Raw genomic sequence first — 18,771 nt, forward strand, 5'->3', positions numbered from 1 at the left:
CTCGGGAAACCTACAGGCCTGCAGCTCACACCTGCAGTCGCTGAGCTCAGGTATCCAAAGGCAATATCCTGAAGGAACTCTTTTCACTGCCTGTTTCGGGGACAGGTCTGCCTCAAGCAAGCAACTTTAGACTCTCCTTCATTTCCCATTCCCAGTGTTGGCAAAGCGGCCGGGAAACCACATTCTCATCCTGTTGGGGAGAGTTTCAATGGATTCAAATTTCCACAGGCCACATTGGACCATGTGCACCCAAAGACTTAAACGTTCATAACTTTTGACCCAGCAATTCCTTTTCTAGGAATTTATCTTGAGAACATAATTAGACAAGTATATGAAGATGCATGTACAACATGGTTCATCAGAGGATTGCTTAAAAAGGAGTAAAGACAACCTCCAAAATCCCAACAATAGGGAACAGGTCAAGTAAAACCTAGTACATCAATAAAATGGAATCCAATTAAATTTAAGAAACAATGGTTTAGACATATGTAAAGAATTATCATAATAAGTGAAAAGTGGTTACAAAAGTATGTAATAATGGATAGCATTTATTAAGTGCTTACTATATGCCAAACACTCTTCTAAGAACTTCATGGATATTAACTTGTTTATTCTTCACTCCAACTCCTGTTAGGAAAGAACTGTCACTGTCCTCAATTTACAGGAGCTTGAAGAGTTTCCGTGACTCACCCAGGACACACACCAGCGATTGAACTCATCAGACTACAGATTCCACCTTCCTAAACACCACGGTTCTGCTTCTCAGAATAAGATCATATTTGTTTTAAAAACAAAATAAATGGTGTGTGCGTGCGTATGTGTGTGTATGTGAGTAAGAAAGTCTGGAAAGACTGGAATGAAAATATCAATTGAAAAATTATTATAAGGCGTTATTTTTATTTAAAATAACTATATATACACTGCTGTTTTTCATTTCAATAGAATAACTTTACTATGTAATATTAGAACTCATTCTCCCAGTTCTACACGTTACCATGCTCACAAGGAGTTGAAGAATGTAACTCTTTCAGATGGTGAGTTGGGGGTCACTAGAGTTAATTTTGACAAAAATCAAGAAAAATCATCTCTATTTCTTTCAGTTTCAGTTGGTATTACTTAGGAGCTCTCTTTGTCCTTCTGTGATGTTGAAGATGTAGTTTAAAATACAAAGGGTTCAGAAAGAGACGACCATTAATGCTGCAGAACGATGCCTGGCATTCTTTGACTATACAATTATTTGCTAATTTTTCCCTTTTTCTTTCTTTTTTGTTTGTTTGTTTGTTTGTTTGTTTGTTTTGCTTGTTTTAAGAAAAAGAGATAGGAGGGAATGTGGTGGTGCTTGCAGAGCAATTTTGAAAAATGACATGATTTATACCACAGCATTTCTTTTAGAAACGGCTTCCAGACCAGCTTTTCCAGGGGCCCAGGGGCTCCTGGGACCCTCTGCTATTCTCAGTCCAGATTCCTTCTCTTGGTTCCAGGGAGAGCCTTTTCCCAAAATCCTTTTTTCAGGATTTGCTCAGGGCATGGTTTCCCACCACTAGAACATCTCCATGAGCAAGGAGAACCAGGAGGCAATAGTGCTTTAAGACAAACCTGCAGAATGACAGAGATCACATATTTCTCTGTTCTCAGAACCCGCCAGTGCCTCTGCGAATACCTCATTTGGCACTCACATCAGCCTACTAGGTGGGTGTGATTACCCCAAGTTTTTAGAAGATGAAATTGATATTCAGAGAGCTTTGATGGCTTGCCCAAGGTCCCACAATCATAATTTAAATACGAATTTAACTTCAAAATACACATTTTCCTCTTTACACTATCCTGACTCACAGAGATTTATCCAACTGAGTTGCTTTGCTGTCTTGGGCATTTTTTTTTTTTTTTTTTTAAGTGTGAAAGTAAGGGTATAGGAGGTTTGGGCAAAGGGAGGGTGATTTTTTAAAGTAAAAATTATTTTTGTATTTTATAATCATGAAAATATCTTACTCTTTGCAGAAAGAGGGTTAACTAGTTAAATTTCAGAATTTAAAAATACATACATACACACAATCTAATAGTTTGTAAATGCTTCTATGGACTGTACTGATTGAAAGCTCACTGTGTCCTAGCTTTGACTCTCACTCCAGAGTCTGATTCTGCTCTCTCTACCCCTTGTATGTGGTCATGGCTGAAACACAGAGACAACATCAGTAGAACAAAATATATGGCATTTATTAAACATAAGTGACATAGGTTATTATATCAAAGTAGAACATGCATGAACAAATTACTCATTCATTTAACAAAAACACCAATCAATACTACAAACATGAAATGATTAAATTTCCATGACATAAAACATTCTTTTTCAGTTAATGTGAGAAAGAAAGAAAAAAAAATCACAGGTCAAATAAATACAGTGATTTCAGCTGGCTCCATAAAGGCATAAGGCACAAATTAAACCGAGGGATTAGCATGTCAGAATGAAGCGTGTCTGCCCACACGAGGACCATCTCCAATGGTGGTTCCCACAACTCTGTACACATCCTCGGCTCCGAGAGGAGACAGCACCTGCATGCTGGGAATCCTTCCCTCCCAGGGTCAAGTTCCCCCAGGTGCCCCTGCTCCTGTGGACAGGCTTCTCTGTACCAGAGAAACACTGCTTCTAATACTTTTATGGGTAAACAAAGCTTTCATACAGTAACAAATGATCCTGGAGTGAATAGCATAAAATTTTAAATGAATGCCCTTTTCTCTCCCAATTGAAGTTTAGTAAAACAAAAAATAAATTGTGAGGGAATTCTGACAGGACTTCAGTGTCCACATGGAAAACTAACGATGGCCCAGTACAACAGGGCAGGCTGCCAGAGTGTCTGAAATATGACCTCGGAAACCTCCCTCCTGCCCTCCACCTCTGCCTCCGCTTTCCTTCATGTTTTAAGAAATGGATCAGAACCTCAGCAATTTCCATTCTGATTCAACCTGTATATATGAAGAAGCAACAGTCACCATTTCCAGACTTTAAGCCACAGGGTTCCAGGGCCTTTGTCCATCTTTAAAAAGTGCACATCTCTGAATGCTTAAGTCAGAGTTTTCTTCATGGTTAATTCCAGGACTCGTGCGTATGGGGCATAGTTCCTGGAAGGCATGGCGATTTCACGGGCCCGACCTGTTTGGCTGCGAAATGAGAAAAGGCAGTTTCGGAAGATGAAAATAAAATCTCCATGCTCTAGGGTAAGACAACTCTAAAAAAAAATGGTTTTCAACACTTAAAAATAAACTGTAATAATGCAGTTGAATATTTCATTTAAATGTTGCAAAAGGGACCACTATTTTAGCAACTTTTAAAGGTTTAGCACGTGCGAGGCATCGATGATTCAGAAAAATATAAAACCTACATTGAAGGAACTCATAATTCGGTGGGAAAGATATGTACATAAATAATTTTAATACGATGTGTTGGGTACTATAATGGACACACAGAGTTGTGCTGGATATTCTCCATTGCCAATTCAGATCTACTCTCCCCCATACTCCACCTCACTCTACGCCCTGGGAGGCTGACCTGAAGGTCAGCATCAGTAGGCCCCCTCACCCTTTAGCTTCCAGTTGGTTTTGACCAATTGGGACATGGTAGCAGGGGACGAGAAAACGAAAGGATAAATCGGTCAGGACATTTGTTCCCTCCCGGCCTGGCAGCAGCCTGTAGTTGGCGATGTTCCTCTAGCAAAGGCCACAGCCACAGCCTTCCCCTCTGTCTCTTCCGCCAGCTTTCTTCCCCTACCTCTTCAGGTCCAGGCTGGTAACAGAACAGCTCCCACTGCTGCTAGAGTACACAACTGTCCCGTGTTTATAGATCTTAAAGCTGCCCAAACCTTTGTAAATACTCCCTTTATTTAAGTTTATTCCATCTTCCCTTATTGCCAGGAGGAGAAATACAACAATTCAGAGGAGAAATACAACAATTAACAAGCTATTGGAAAACTGAGGGCAGAATGAGTTAGCGTCACTAGGAGGGCATCTGGAAATTCGAACAGGGAAGGTGAACCTGGAAGGATGCCTAGGCATCCTCAACTAGGCAAGGAAGAGATGAGAATTCCAGGCACACAGGACAATATGTGCAAAGGCAAAGAAGTGTGAACACAAGGGCTGCAGGTGTGGAAAGGAGACATGTTTCATATGACTGGAGTAAGGAGTTCAAAATGGAAAGTGGCAGAAGACGACACTGGTGAAGGACAGCCCTGTGTCCTCTGCTGAGGAGTTCAGGAGGAGACGGGGAGCCACTAAAGGCTTTTAAGGGGGCAGTGGGTGGGACATGATATGCTCATATCTTTATTCCATAAGATTCCTTGGTACCACTGAGGGCTGACTGCAGAGGGGTCAGTCTGGAGGCAGAAGGTTAGTTAGGACATTTCGCTGTTTTAGGAGGTGAGAGAGAGGTCGGGAGAATGTTAATTGTAGTAGTAACAAGTAAAGTAGCAAGTAGAGGTTAGGGAGATATTTGAGAATAAGAAATAATAGGATTTAGTGGCTAAGACAGAGGCGCATCCTACTATTTTTCCCCTCCTGGACACAATGCAACTGCATTCGGCCTCCCTGGTAATTTGGTGGGCCTTGCGACTAAAAGGGCAGAAATCATTTACAGTTGACTCTTGAAAAACGTGGGTTTGAACCGCGTGTGTCCACTTATTTGCAGATTTAAAAATCCATGAAATCTGTATACAGTGGACTCTCGCAGTTCAAATCCATGTTGTTCAAGGGTCAACTGTGTTTTCAGTCAGCAGCTGAGTATCCACGTATGTGGAGGGCTGACTTGCTATACTCAGATTTTCGACTGCATGGTGGTCGGTGTCCCTAACTCCCTCATTATTCACACGGTTGACTGTAAATCACTTCAGGTTTACCTTCTACAGAATTCTCTATGCTTCCTCTCTTCCCTTTCATGTGGAGGATACAGTGAGGAGCCAAGAGGACTTTGAAGCCCAGGAAAAGTCACTAAATGAAAGATTCCTGGGTTCCCAAAGGACTGTGTGGAGAGAGGCCCATGCCAACCTGCCTTGGACTGTGGTATGAGAAGTCGATCTTTACTGCACTAAGCACTGAGATCTCTGGGTGGTTTGTTACAGCAGCTACATTTCTTATCCCAACTAAGGCAATGATCAATTGTGTGTATAAGATATAAGACTCAGCCTCTTTCCCCTAAGTTCCCATATCCAATCATTCACTGAGTGGTATAAAATCTACCTCCTTAAATACTGTTTTGTCATCTGTCTTCTCTGTTCCCTCAGCCACTGCTTTCATTCAGGCTCTCATAATTTATCTCTGAATACTGGAATAGTATACTCAATGGTCTCTCTGACTTCAGTGTTGGCAAATTTTTCCCCCTCCCTGAATCCATTATCCATTTTGCTGTCAAGGACTTCTTCCTAAAAAGACAATCAGAGCATATTACTGTTCTTAAAACTCCAAAGTCTCCCCATTGCTCCCTGGATGAAGTTCAGACTCCTCGGCATGGTCTGAAGGCCCTGCACCACCTCCCGTTATATCTCCTGTCTGGTCCTGCTAAGTAACACTCGGTTCTCATCACTTATCACACTGCTGCACACCTCTGCTGTTCTCATGCTGTCCCTTCCACATTAAATGCTTCCCTAATCAAAGAGATCTCATGAATTCCTGCTTATGTTTCAAGACTCAAACCAAATATCACCTCCTATATGACAATTTCCCTGACTCTCTGCACCTGCGATAGAAATAATTCTTCCTTTCCTTGTGTACTCACAGTTTCCTTGAGCAGTGTTGCTCAATTTCCTGCTTTCCCAAGATTCACTTTTGCTAAACTTTTCCATCAGTAACACCTCCCATCAACCTGCAGTGATTTTTCAACTAAAGAATAGTAGGAGGAGAGCTTCTTAATAGGGTCTCTTGGAAGGCTGGGGGTGATTTTAAACTTCACACGTCTCTCCCCAAGAGATTCAACATGTCCTTTCCATGCTCTCCACCACGCCCTCCCCATATACACCTTGACAATGTTACACAGGCTTCTGACACACTGGTGGAAGCATCTCATTGTACCCACTGGTCATGCATTTGTTTCCTCTGCTGGGTATAATTTCTTGAAGAGTGAAAACTATATCTCACTCATCTTCATGACCCCAGAAGCTCACTCAGGCCAGGCACAGAGCTCTCACTCCACATACGAATGACAAAGAAAACCAGCGGATGAGAGATTTCAATAAGTGGTCAGCGTGCCACCTGCCACACAGAGGAAGCCACAAGATCTGGCAACTCAGGGTGTCCTCAGTGACCTCACCAGGCAGTTTAGTAGAATGCCAGGAGCAGAAGCCAGATGGCAATTTCTGCCAACTACTGTGAAAATTCCATATAACAGAAATGGTCTCTGGTGACAATATCCTAAAAGCCAATAAAATGCAAAAATATTTATAAAGGTAGACCTTCTGGGTTTCAAAAACAGGCTCTCATATCCCAACCAAAACAGAGGTGAGGTATTTTATTTAGTTGATCACTAAGAAACAGCAAGGTTTCAAGAACACAAATAATTTCAATCACATAATTAAAATTCAACAATTTTCTTTAACACATTAAGGCTATTGTTAACATTTTATGAATCTGTAAAGTTCCTGTGGGAAACAATAGCAGAATCAGCAACTAAAGCTTTGACAAAAGCTACTTGTGTTCTGATTTCTACAACAGAAATTTGAAAATGTACGTGTTTTAAAGTGCTTACTATGTGCTAGGCACTTATGACAACAGGGAATATTTTTCATTAAATTATACCTATTAAGACATAATTTATTAGTTTGCTGGAAACCAAGTTTCACTAGGGGCAGGAGAAAGAAGTCTCTTCTTTTATTTTTTTGTTTTTCACTTTTCTCTATGAACTAAGGTTAGCTGACCTGAAAATGCTCTCAATGGCTTTAATTAACATATATCAAACCTTTCAAATTAAACTCTTCAGTCTTGTATTTAAAAAATCGGTGTTCAAAAGCCCCTGAAGTCACAGAGAGTAACTTCTCACCTCTTCCCCCTCTCCTTGCTCTATTAAGAGATCCTTGCTCTCTAGAAATTTGTGTAACACAGAGATTAGTTGAAGGAGGGGAAGAATTTAAGGAGGCAGAGACATGGGACTGATTCGATTAGACATAGATAACACCAGTCTCAAGCAGGCTGGTGGCGGTGGGAATGGAAAGGTATGAAGCAAGCCATGAAGAAAAAAGAGAGCACTGTTGAGTGTATGCATCTAGGAACAAACTAACCATTCGTGGCTCAAAGATGACTGCAGTGTATTAAGCTTAGGTAACTGGGAAAGCGGTAGCAGCAAAACAAGAATACGAAAATGTGGCCATTGCCCCGGCGACGTTATGCCTGTACCTCAATCACCTCAGCAAGCTTCTGAGGGAATTACTACCAAAATCTTGCTGTTCTATGTAAGGAAACTGAGATGCAAAGAAGTTAGAAATTTGCCCAGCGCTATAGATGTAGTAGCAAGAGGCAGATCCAAGACCCAAGCTCAGATCTAACTTCCAGTTAGTGTTCTTGACCATTACTAAGAGAAACTGACTTTGGTGAAGAAAAAAAAATGACTCACTCAGCTATAGATAGGGTGGGTATGAAGACTGAACAAGACTCCAGCTGGGAGTGCACAGCAAGCAACCAGAAATGAGGACTTATATGCAAGAGAGAGGTTGAACAACAGGATGGCTCAGCCACAGGGAGGCAAGAAGCAAAGCCACGAGATAGGATACCATATTTGCAGAACTACTGTAACCAAGATAGAACCATGAGGAATTCCCAAGGTGAAATCTTAGAAGAAAAAAGGAGCCATCGAAGAAGATGGAGGACAGGCCAGGGAAGTTAAGAGAGAATCAGGAGAGAAAAGTCCCACAAGGGTAAGAAGCAGACATTCTTCTGCGTAGGAAGAACTGTCAAATGCTACAGAGGGATGACTCCAGTCAACAAAGTGTGAGGCACTATTCTAAGTAAGTCCCAGGGAGACTGCAATTAGTGAAATGGATGAAAATCTCTGCCCACGTGGAGCTTACATTCTTGTGGGGGGAGAGAGAGAATAAACACAGAGAAATAAAACATTAAGCAAAAAGTGCTGCTTCCTAGTCCTTATTAAATAAATAAATCGTATTATAAAACAGATCAGCCGTCTAAGTCCCCACTTGGTATATACCTTTCGTTCATTCCGCTGACAACTGTTTATTGAGCATCAAGTAAATGATAGACCAGGGGATGGCAGCCTAGGGTCCTGTTCACAGGAAGAAACAGGGGAAAGCGGGTAGGGGAGATAATAAAAGGGACTTGATGGTGCTATAAGTAAAGCAAAGGCTGATTTCAATTTTTTTCAGCAGTACATAAAAATAGAGCGGCTCTAATAGTCAAATACTAGTAGCCATAACACAGTGTTTTATAACCCTTGCAGGTAGGTATAAGGAGAAACGAGTGAGAGGTGCCAGGCTACCCTACAGTGAGGCATTGTGCCTGGTGCCTGGAACATGCTAGGACCACTCTAATGTCTCAGCTGCCAGAGACATCATCAGCCACTGAGGCTTCCTGTGTTTTACGCAGTATCTAAGAGGGTTTCAAACCACTGGTAGTTTAATTGAAGAGCTCAATGCATATGAAAGCCCTATACATTTAATTAATCTATTAAGACATTTAATAAAATCACTAAAAACCACCAATAAAAATTAAGTTAATGAAACTGTCTTAGCACATTCAGATTCGTTTATATTTGATACAGTGTCTTATACATAAAATCAGTTTTTACTTAGTTAATAGTAATAATCGCTATTATTTATTAAGGACTTAACTTCAGTCTAGTTACTATGCTAAATACTTTATTTTCATGTGATCCTCATAGCAATCCTATGAGATTTGATACTGCCATCTTCATTCCCATTTTAAGGCTGAAATGACTGAGGCTTAAGAGAGATTAAGTAGCTTGCCCGAGGCTGTGCTCAACTGACAGCCGCTGGGCAGGGAACCCCAGTAGCCTGAGGTTCTCCAATTGGGCTACACAGCTGAGCTCTTTGTGGGAGAAGAACAGGGAGTATGAACAAAATTCTGCATCATTCAGGCTTAATTCAGTACTTTCATTGATTTAAAACATTTTGGAGGAGGCTGTTGTAAAAATATTCTGGAAAACACCATGGAATCTTTTATTGGTTAGATGCAAGTTTAAAGTCCAGGTAAGATCCAAGAATTTTGTTAGAACATACACGATTTAGCATCTCTCTATGTACTGAGTATTTTCAAGCCACGAATATACCACACCAGGACTCAGAAGGCCTGCTTCTACTCCTGGCTGTGTGGCTTTCAGTCAATCACTTTCTCTCTCTGGGCCTCAATTTTGGTATTTCTAAAACATGGCAATTAAACTAAACCAGGGGGTTCCAATCTGTTTTGACCACAGAACTCTTTATTCAAACAAAATCTTACTTGGAATCCAACATATAAAACACATTACAAGCTGAGTTTTTCTCAGATTCTTTTCTTTGGTGGGGGGGATTCCCACAGGCCCGCTCCTTGCTAACCTCCTTGTCCCCAGAGCCCTAGCACAGAGCATGGCAGTTCCGAGCAGCACAGGTGAAAAAGGACTGCCCCAAATTATCTCTAAAGATCCTGTGCTCCTCACCACAGGACTTGCATGGTGCCTGTCACATAGTAGGCACTTAATAAATATTTGTGAGGAAACGAATGAAATATTATTCTGCCTTTTCGGAAATACGAATACGTAGTTTTCATTTCCTCTGCTGATTGACCCAGGTAGTTAAAGTGCTAAGATGGATCCTGGGGGAAACCAAACGTTACAATTATGGAAAAGCTGCTTTTAGATACTGAAGTGGCTTCCAAGTTCACCGTGGCCATAAGTTAAGGGTCTGTCAGCACTTCCATTATGAAAACCGCTTTGTGGTTTCATAACTGTACCATAAAAGTTTGCTTTGGGCTATCCTTTGGCATACAAATTGAAAACGTTGTTTTAAGCCAAAATGTGGGAATTAGAAAACAAACAATTTATTGGTTTCAGACATAGTTTTGTACCCGTCCTAGCCAAACAAGATTTATTATGTGGGCAATTAGAGTGGACTAAGCCACTTGGTTCTTGAAAATCAAAAAAGGAGGGAAATAGCCAAACTATTTATATTTCAAAAGGAGTCCCTGGGCATGATCGATCATTTCTTTTGGCTATATTTTTATTATGTACTTTGTACTCCACATGGATGAGACCTGGAGTCTATTTACATATTCTTTCCCCCCTTTTCTCTCTTTCTTTTTAAAAACATTTTCTATTCATCACACCAGAATGATGAAATTGCCTTGTTTTTACCAGAAAGCAAGCAATGTAAATGAGAACAATGTGACTTTGTAACTTTGGTTACCTAAATCACAAGCCACATGTCATCAGCATCCTTCTTATAAATTTGTTTTATGCCCTCTTTGGGCCAAGCATGGTTTTGAGCACCTAGAGATGGTGGGTTAGTTACTGGTTCACAGGCTCTAATCTTCCGAGGCATGGGTGTGTGGAGCAGCTTAACACCGAATGTATCAGTCCTAGCTCAGAAATGCAGCTGAACTAAGTAGGCTGTAGTCATCACATATCTGCTCATGACTGATGCAGATCATTTATGTATGTATCTGATCCAGCTCTTGACAATATCTGTTATGGTGCTGGGGAATAGATGAATTTTGTTCAAGATTTAGACTCTACCTCTTCTAGATTACTAAAGCACCTCGCAGGTCTCTCTCACACTGTTGTAAAATACTGCCAAATATCTGTCTCTCCTTCCAGACTGCACTCTGGGACAGGAACAAAATCTCATTCTTCTCCATATCATAACTGTGTGGCACAGAGAAGGTACTCAACAGATGTTTGCTGAATGAATGAATGAATGAATGAGCGAATGAACGAATGAAGGAACAAATACATGCACTCACCGATAGGGCCAATCTCTCTCTGAAGTGGCTTCCCCAGACCTCTCATCCGCTATCCCCCCGAATAATGGCCCTGCTCTCACAGAAACTGGTCAGACACTTCAGCAGCCACCACTTATCTTTGCAAAAATATTTTTGATAGAAAGAATGTAATGCTGGTAATAACAGCCCAGTAAAGTATTTTCTTATGTCAAAGAAGAATTTAAGTCAGAAAAACAGGAAATTCCCAAATACCTGGGTAGAAGATCACAGCCCACTCCAATCTCTCTGGTTTCTACTTCAGTCTTGGGTTGAGTTTCTGTTAAATAGTCTAACTTGCTTTGTAGTTCATTATTCTAGAGATAAAGAAAAAAGTACTTTTAGTAAATATGTTCCCCCACAAATATGAATAATATAATTTATACATATTATTAGATTTTCCCCCATGACATGGACATCTATCATAATGTATTTACTGAGCACCTCTTACACAGTAGGAATTGAAGAAATATATTGATTGAGTCCTTACAGATAGCGTTCTGTGCATGTACATACATATGTATCCAATTTTACATAAATGGAAACAAACAAAATATCCTAATCTATACATAAATCTGTTTTTCACTTAACAATTTGTTGTGAATACCTTTCCACATTTACTAGTTTTCTTTTTACGTCAACAAACTATTTTAATGGGTTCATAGCATTCCACTGTATAGATGTACATTATTTATTTAACTAGTCTCTTACTGATGGGCATTTAGATATTTAATACTTTTTTGCAATTATAAATAAGGTACAGCTCAACTTTTAATATTCCCTTATTAAACTATAAAATGAGTAAGTCTATTAATTTAATTTAGTGGAAAATACCTCTATAACTTAATAATTAGTATTTCATAGGTGTGGAAAATTCAGAATCTCAAACATATAAAGTAGAACAAGCTCCTTGGGATTAAAATTAGCATTCTAAATAGTTTTTTTTTCCAGGCCAGAGCCAAACATTACGTAGGTTGATGATTAGATGCTCAGGAATTTGCCCCATGGGAGAAATGAAGGACAAAGGAGCAAAAATGTTGAGGATATTGGAATGAAAACAGATGAAGTGATGGTGCCTGAAATTTAAAGGGCAAAAACATATACAACAAAAATCATAAAGAGGTTAACAATGGTTATCTCTGTATATTGAGATTTTTAGATATTTTTTAAAGTTCTTCTATATATTTTTCTGTAATGCCGGACTAAATTTTCATAAGGCAATGACCATATCTGTCTTCCTGGCTATACCCTCAGAGCACGGCATGTAGGAGATGCAAGATAAATATTTATTAAATAAATAAATGTATAAATATTCTACAGTGACCATATTATTTGCAAAACTAGAAAAAGATTAAAGCATTTGTCTTTTCTTCTTTTTAAGTTAGAGCTGAAGCTGAGGCACTAAGCTAAGACATTATATAGCATATGAAGGTTGAAAAGTTCTATGGAAACAGAGGCTTATTTGTTTGAAAGAAAGAATGTGGGTTACAGCTCAGTAGCTCTTACTCTGAATAGGTGATACCAGGAGCAAAGCAGCAGCTCTAGTACAAACTTGTGCTCTGCAGGACGTAAAGGACTATGGGTTCTTTCTAATAAATAGGAAATGGTATAAAGGAAGAGAATACATTCCAGATTCCCCAGCAGCTGACAAGCCATGAAGATCTATAGACTCTGAATCTATTACCTGATGCTCAGTATGGGAGAAAGGTGCTGGCTCACTGCCAGAGGTACATCAACATTCTTCTCTCTCTCTCTCTCTCTCCCTCTCTCTCTCTCTCCTCTTCTCTCTTTCTTCACAAAGACACGCACACGCCCATCAATGCATCGTGTTCTTTCCCTGGTAATATCTGGGCTCCTCCATTCATAAGGAAAGAGAAAGGCAGAAGAGGCCTGCCATTTACGAATTCCAGCAATCCCATCTTTGTGCAGATTTTAATCACTAGGATTTCACAGAATGCTGGGGCTAGTATCTATGGTTAAGGGGCATAAAAGACAAGGTTAGCAAATATGCCCCAAATGGAATACAGTGAATAGTGAACAGGTAGCCCCAAATCCTTTGTTCTATTTCTTAGGAACTCAATATATGCACATAAGGTACTCACTGAAGCACTGAATCTAAAAATTTATACCAATATAATGCAATCAGTAAAAAAAAAAGTATCTACTATGTATCAGATAGTATGTAAAAGTAGGTAAGGGATGGTAGTTAGGAGTTAAAAGAAATAGGGCATGATTTGCAACCCTTGAGAAGCTCTGTCTCATAGAGATACAGACAACTAAGCAGAAAATAACAGAACAAAGTGATAAGTCCATGTCAGAGGGATCCACAGAAAATTAAACGGAATTCAGAGCGATGTCTAACTCGAGTTAAGAAGAACTGAATTCTAAGTGAAGATTTCCTGAAGTTAGGCAATGGAAATAAAGTAAAAGAAACAATGGAGATGAGAATTCCAGAATTGTGGAAAGATACCAGGTTAAGAAAGTCACCTTACTGCAGGATACAGGTGTACAGGAATTAGTTATGAAGGGCTATGTATGCCATTACAAATGCCTTACATAAGACCAAGGTCAACACTGCATTTTACTTCCATCATTTGGGCTCCCATGTAAAAATTGTATTGAAAGAAAATAGAACTACAGGTAAGAAGATCAGTCAAAGATGTCATTAAAATTTTCCAGTTAAGAGTGAGAGCTGCACTTCTAGTATAGAGGAATAAGAGCTTAATAAATGAATCCTCTGGCAAAGAATAACTATAAACTCTGAACAAAGACAAAAACACTACCAAGGTCTCTAAAGATTTTAAAAGGACAGGCAAGTTTTAGAGGGGAGGTAAAACCTGGGGCAAGTGACAAGCATAGAATGGCTTCACTGTGATTCATTCATTTGTTTCTTTTTGCAGCTTTGCCTGAGAGCAGTACAATCATGGCAGCACAGATATAGCAAAAATTCAATAGAAAGATCATCTTTCTATTAGAATACACCAGGAGAAAGAGTCCAAGATAATCAGGGCTACCAAGAGTAAGGAGGAGCCAAAAGGAAAAGTTGGAAGCCCTAAATTCTGCATATAGACTCAGCTCATCTCTGGCAGACCCCTGAACCATGCATGTGTGGGGCAAAATGAAAGAAGTTTTCAGCCAAGGCTCAAAGAACGGAACTGAGATCTGAGTCATCATCCACTACGAGCATAGGAGAGCATAGCTGGGTCTAACCAAATTCATTACTTTATAAAACAAAACCTCATGCTCCTCAGAACAATAAAACAGAATCCCAAGTCTCTAAAACAAAACATTTACAATGTCCAGACTGCAATCCGAAATTACTTGACACAGAAGAGTTAGGAAACTGTGACCCGTTCCCAAGGGAAAAGAGAATCAATAGATGTCAATCCTGAGATGACTCAGATGTTGTAATTTTCAGACAAGGACTTTAAGGCAGTCATTATAACTATGCTCAATGAGGTTAAAAAAAAAAATTACATGTAATTGATGAAGTAGTTTTTTTAAATCATCAGAAATAGAAAGTATAAAAAAGAATCAACGGAAATATTAGAATAGAAAATATACAATGCCTGAAATTATTTTTAAAAATTGCTAGGTTGACTTTAGAATGGAGATGACAAAGAAAGTCAGTAAACTTTAAGATACATTAATAGGAATCATTTAATCAAAATAAGATAAAGAAAAGGTTGAAAATAATAAATGGAACTTCATAGACCTGAGGGACAATTTCTAAAAGTCTAACATAGGGATACTGGAATCACAGAAGAAGAGAGAGAAACTAAAACAGAAAAAATATTTAAAGAAATACTAGCTGAAAATAACCCAAATTTTGGTAAAAGATATAAACTTACAAATTCAAGAAGTTTAGTAAATCCCAAAGAGGATAAATTCAAAGAGATACACACCTTGTATAGGTGAACAATCATTTGAATTACCACAGATGTCTCATCAAAACCCATGGAAGCCAGAAGACAGTGAGTACTAAGAGAAATTATCAACCTAGAGCTGTATATGTTTCAGTAATAATGGTGAAATAAAGACCTTACTTTAAAATAAGAGAAACTAAGTGGATTTGTCACCATCTGACCTGCCCTACATGAAATGCTAAATAAAAGTTCTCCAGTTGGAAGAGAGATGATTTCAGAGAGAAACTCAAATTTGGGAGAATGCATAAAGAGTATCAAAAATAGATAATATATGAGTAAATATAAAAGATTATGTTGTCTTTTTTTCCCTCCCCAAAGAAAACCATGTTTCATATTTGGCATATTTCCTCTTGGGTTTTTATTATTCCCCATTCTCTTATGTATAATTGGATTATACTATAAACACTTTTGTACTTTGTTCTTTTCATTTATAAGCATTTCCTACTGTTAACATTTTAATAGCTGCTTATATGTTCTCTTAATTTATTTAAAATACACATGATTTTTAAAGCAAAAATTCTAACAAGGTAGTGCGGGTTTATAATGTATGTAGATACAATATATATGATAACTATAACAGCAAGGAGAGGGATAAGCAAATCTACATCATTACGAGTTTTCTACATTTTACATGAAGTGATACAATATTACTTCCAAGTAGACTGTGAAAAGTTGATAATGTCTATTGTAATAACATGAGCAACCACTATTAAAGACACACGGCTAATGTCAATTGATAAATTAAAATGGAATTCTAAAAAAATACTGAAATAGTCCAAAGGAAAGGAGGAACAAAATAAATAAGCAAAACAAACAAAACAGATCAGAAGGAATAAATAGAAAATAATAAAATAGTAGACCTAAATCCAACCATATCAATAATAATTAAATGTCAATAATCTATATGATCCAATTAAAAGACGAAGACTATCAGAATGTATAAAAAAAAGGAAGACCCAACTATATATTGTTTATAAAAGATGCACTTTAAACACTTTAGGCATGGATCAGTTGAAATAAGTGGACGGAAAACACATAACATATAAACAGCAAAAATAAAAGGGCAGAAATCAATATTAATATTAGTATTAATATCAGATAAAATAGACTTCAAGACAGAGTATGAATAAAGGTAGTGACCAAATTTCATAGTAATGAATAGGTAAATTCATCACTAAGATATAACAATCAAAAATGTGTACGTACCTAATAACAGAGCTTCAAATTACATGACATCAAAAACAACAAAATTAAAGAAAGAAATATATGGTCTAAAACCATAATAAGGGATTTAGTACTCATCTTGTTGCAATTGATAGAACAATTATACGAAAACCAAGAAAAACCTAAATAATCTAAACAATATTAGCAACCACCTAAATCTAATTGATATTTAAAAAACACATACCAAAAAAGCAGGATACGTATTCTTATCACAGTATTTAACCAAGATAAGCCATATGCTGAGCCATAAAACAAGTTTCAATAAATTTAAAAGAATTAAAACTGCATAAAGTACATTCTCTGACTGTAACAATTAAATTAGAAATCAAAAACAATAAGATATCTAAACAATCCTCAAATATTTGTAAGTTAAACAATATACTTCTAAATAATCCATAAGTCAAAGAAGACTCTCAAAGGAAATTAGGAAATATTTTGAACTGGATAATAATGATAATACATCATATCAAAGCTTGTGGGATATAGCTGAAGCAGAACTTAGAAGGACATTTATGGCTTTAAAGGTTCATATTAAATAAGAAAATCTAAAATCAATGACCTAAGGTCTACTTTAAGAACCTAGAAAAAGAAGAGCAAAGTAATACCAATATAATTAGAAGGAAAAGAATAATGAATATCGGAGCAAAACTCAATAAAATAGAAAACAGACAATAGAGAAAATCAATAAAGCCAAAAGCCATTTTAATTTTTTTAAAAATCAACAAAATTGATAACCTCCTAGCTAGACTGATCAAAGAAGAGGAGGGGGAAGGAAGGGAGGGGGGACAAATTATCAAATTCAATATCAAGAATACTAAAAGGAAACAATTAGGTATCCATGAGGGAGAAAAAAACATCAATCCTTACATCACACAAAAACAAAAACAAAGATTAACTCCAAATGGATCATACATGTAAATTAAAAGGCAAAAATTATAAAATTTTTAGAGGAAATCATAGGAGAAAATCTCTGTGACCCTGTAGTAGGCAAACATTTCTTAGGAAACAAAAAGCATAAATCATAAAAGAAAAATTGATAAATTAAACTTTATCAAAAATAAAACCCAAAATATTTTCAAAATATATCAAGAAAGTGAGAAAGCAAATGGAATGAAAGAAAATGGTTACAATACACACATCTGACAAAAAAAAACTGGTATCCAGATATATATAAAGAATTCCTACAACTCAATAAAGAAACTAAAAACTTAATAAAATAATGGGTAAAATATTTGAACAGACACTTCAAAAAACAAGATATATAAATGGCCAATAAATATCTAAAAAGATGCTCAACATCACTAGTGACCACCAAATGCAAATAAAAATCACAATGAGATATCACCACACATCCTTCAAAATGGCTAAATTAAAAAGACTGACAATATTAAGTCAGGGTGAGGATTTGGAGAAACTGGAACACTCAAACTGCTGGTTGGAATGTAAAATACTACAACTCCTTTAACAAACTGTTTTTGACAGTTTCTTTAAAAGTTAAACCTATTTCTACCATACAACCCAGCTATTCCGCTGCTAGGAATTTACACAAGAGGAATGAAAACATATGTCCACATAATGACTTGTACTATAATGTTCGTAGCAGCTTTATCCACAATAGCCCCAAACTGGAAACAACTCAAATGTATATCAAGAAGCAAATAGATAAATAAATTGTGATATAGTCATACAATAGAATACCACTCTGCAACACCAAGGAGTGCATACAACATAAGTATATCTGAAAACATTATGCTGTGTGAAAGAAGCTAGACACAAATGAGTACATACTATATGATTCCATTTATATAAAAGGCAAACAGGGATGCAGTGACAAAAAGTCATAAAAGTAACCCCTCTCCCTTGAAAAGAAAGTGGTTACGTGGGGGTGAATGGAGAGAAGGACTGCCAAAGGACAGAGAGTCTTTGGGGAGAGATGGAAATGCTCTGTATCTCGATTGTGATGGTATTTCACAGGTATATAAAACTGTCAAAGCTCATTAAGTCACGCACTTTATTGAGGTATAATCAGCACATATTTGTTTCAGATGTACAACATAATGATTTGCTATTTGTATATACCGCTAAATGATCATCACAATAAGTCTGGGTAACATCCATCACTATGCACTTTGAATAGATACAGTTTATTTATGTAAATGAATATACAACAAGATTGACAAGAAGAAGAAAAAAAAGATGGTGTACAGGGGTAGTACGAGCAAAATTAGAGAGGGAGGGACAGATTTAAGAAATACTTAAAAAATAAAATGGACAAGACTTGATACAGGAAAACAAGGACTCTGTGTTCCCAATCTTGCAGAATATGACTAATGTGGACCAACAAAGAGTAGCTCAGACTACCGCCTGGCCTATGCTCTGTAAGATGGCTTCTAGGATTGAGAATCAGGTTCTAAGAGTTTTCCTGCTTTCAAATACCACCACCTTGTGTCTAGATGTGAAATGCATACCACCAGGTGGCTTGGAGGTTGTGTCCCTTTCAAGAAGGAAGGAGCAGGTATAGCACCTTTTGGTGTTTTTTGGAAATTATGTCACAGATGAATGGCAGCCACCTCCTCTCCAAACTTGTTCAGGTCCAGGGGAGCAAGCAGCAGAGCTGCAGCACATGCACTAAACAAGAACGTGTGTCCAATAAAGTGTGTAT

The 18,771-nt window shown here is 37.7% G+C and overlaps 1 protein-coding gene across 1 annotated transcript in view; it reads right to left on the reverse strand.

Annotated features, from left to right (window-relative positions):
* Nucleotides 1-2,191: 2,191 nt before the first annotated feature.
* MYZAP (myocardial zonula adherens protein) overlaps nt 2,192-18,771 on the reverse strand; it is an 86,253-nt gene continuing 69,673 nt past the window's right edge. The window contains exons 12-13 of the mRNA XM_039865484.1: nt 11,176-11,276; nt 2,192-3,159 (exon numbers count right to left, since the gene is read on the reverse strand). Coding sequence (XP_039721418.1) covers nt 3,063-3,159; nt 11,176-11,276 — 198 coding nt within the window. The 3' untranslated portion in view covers nt 2,192-3,062. The remainder of the gene's footprint in view (nt 3,160-11,175; nt 11,277-18,771) is intronic.

This window comes from Pteropus medius, unplaced genomic scaffold, assembly GCF_902729225.1.
Source record: "Pteropus medius unplaced genomic scaffold, Ma_sr-lr_union100, whole genome shotgun sequence".
In the NCBI taxonomy this organism is placed as follows: Eukaryota; Metazoa; Chordata; class Mammalia; order Chiroptera; family Pteropodidae; genus Pteropus; species Pteropus medius.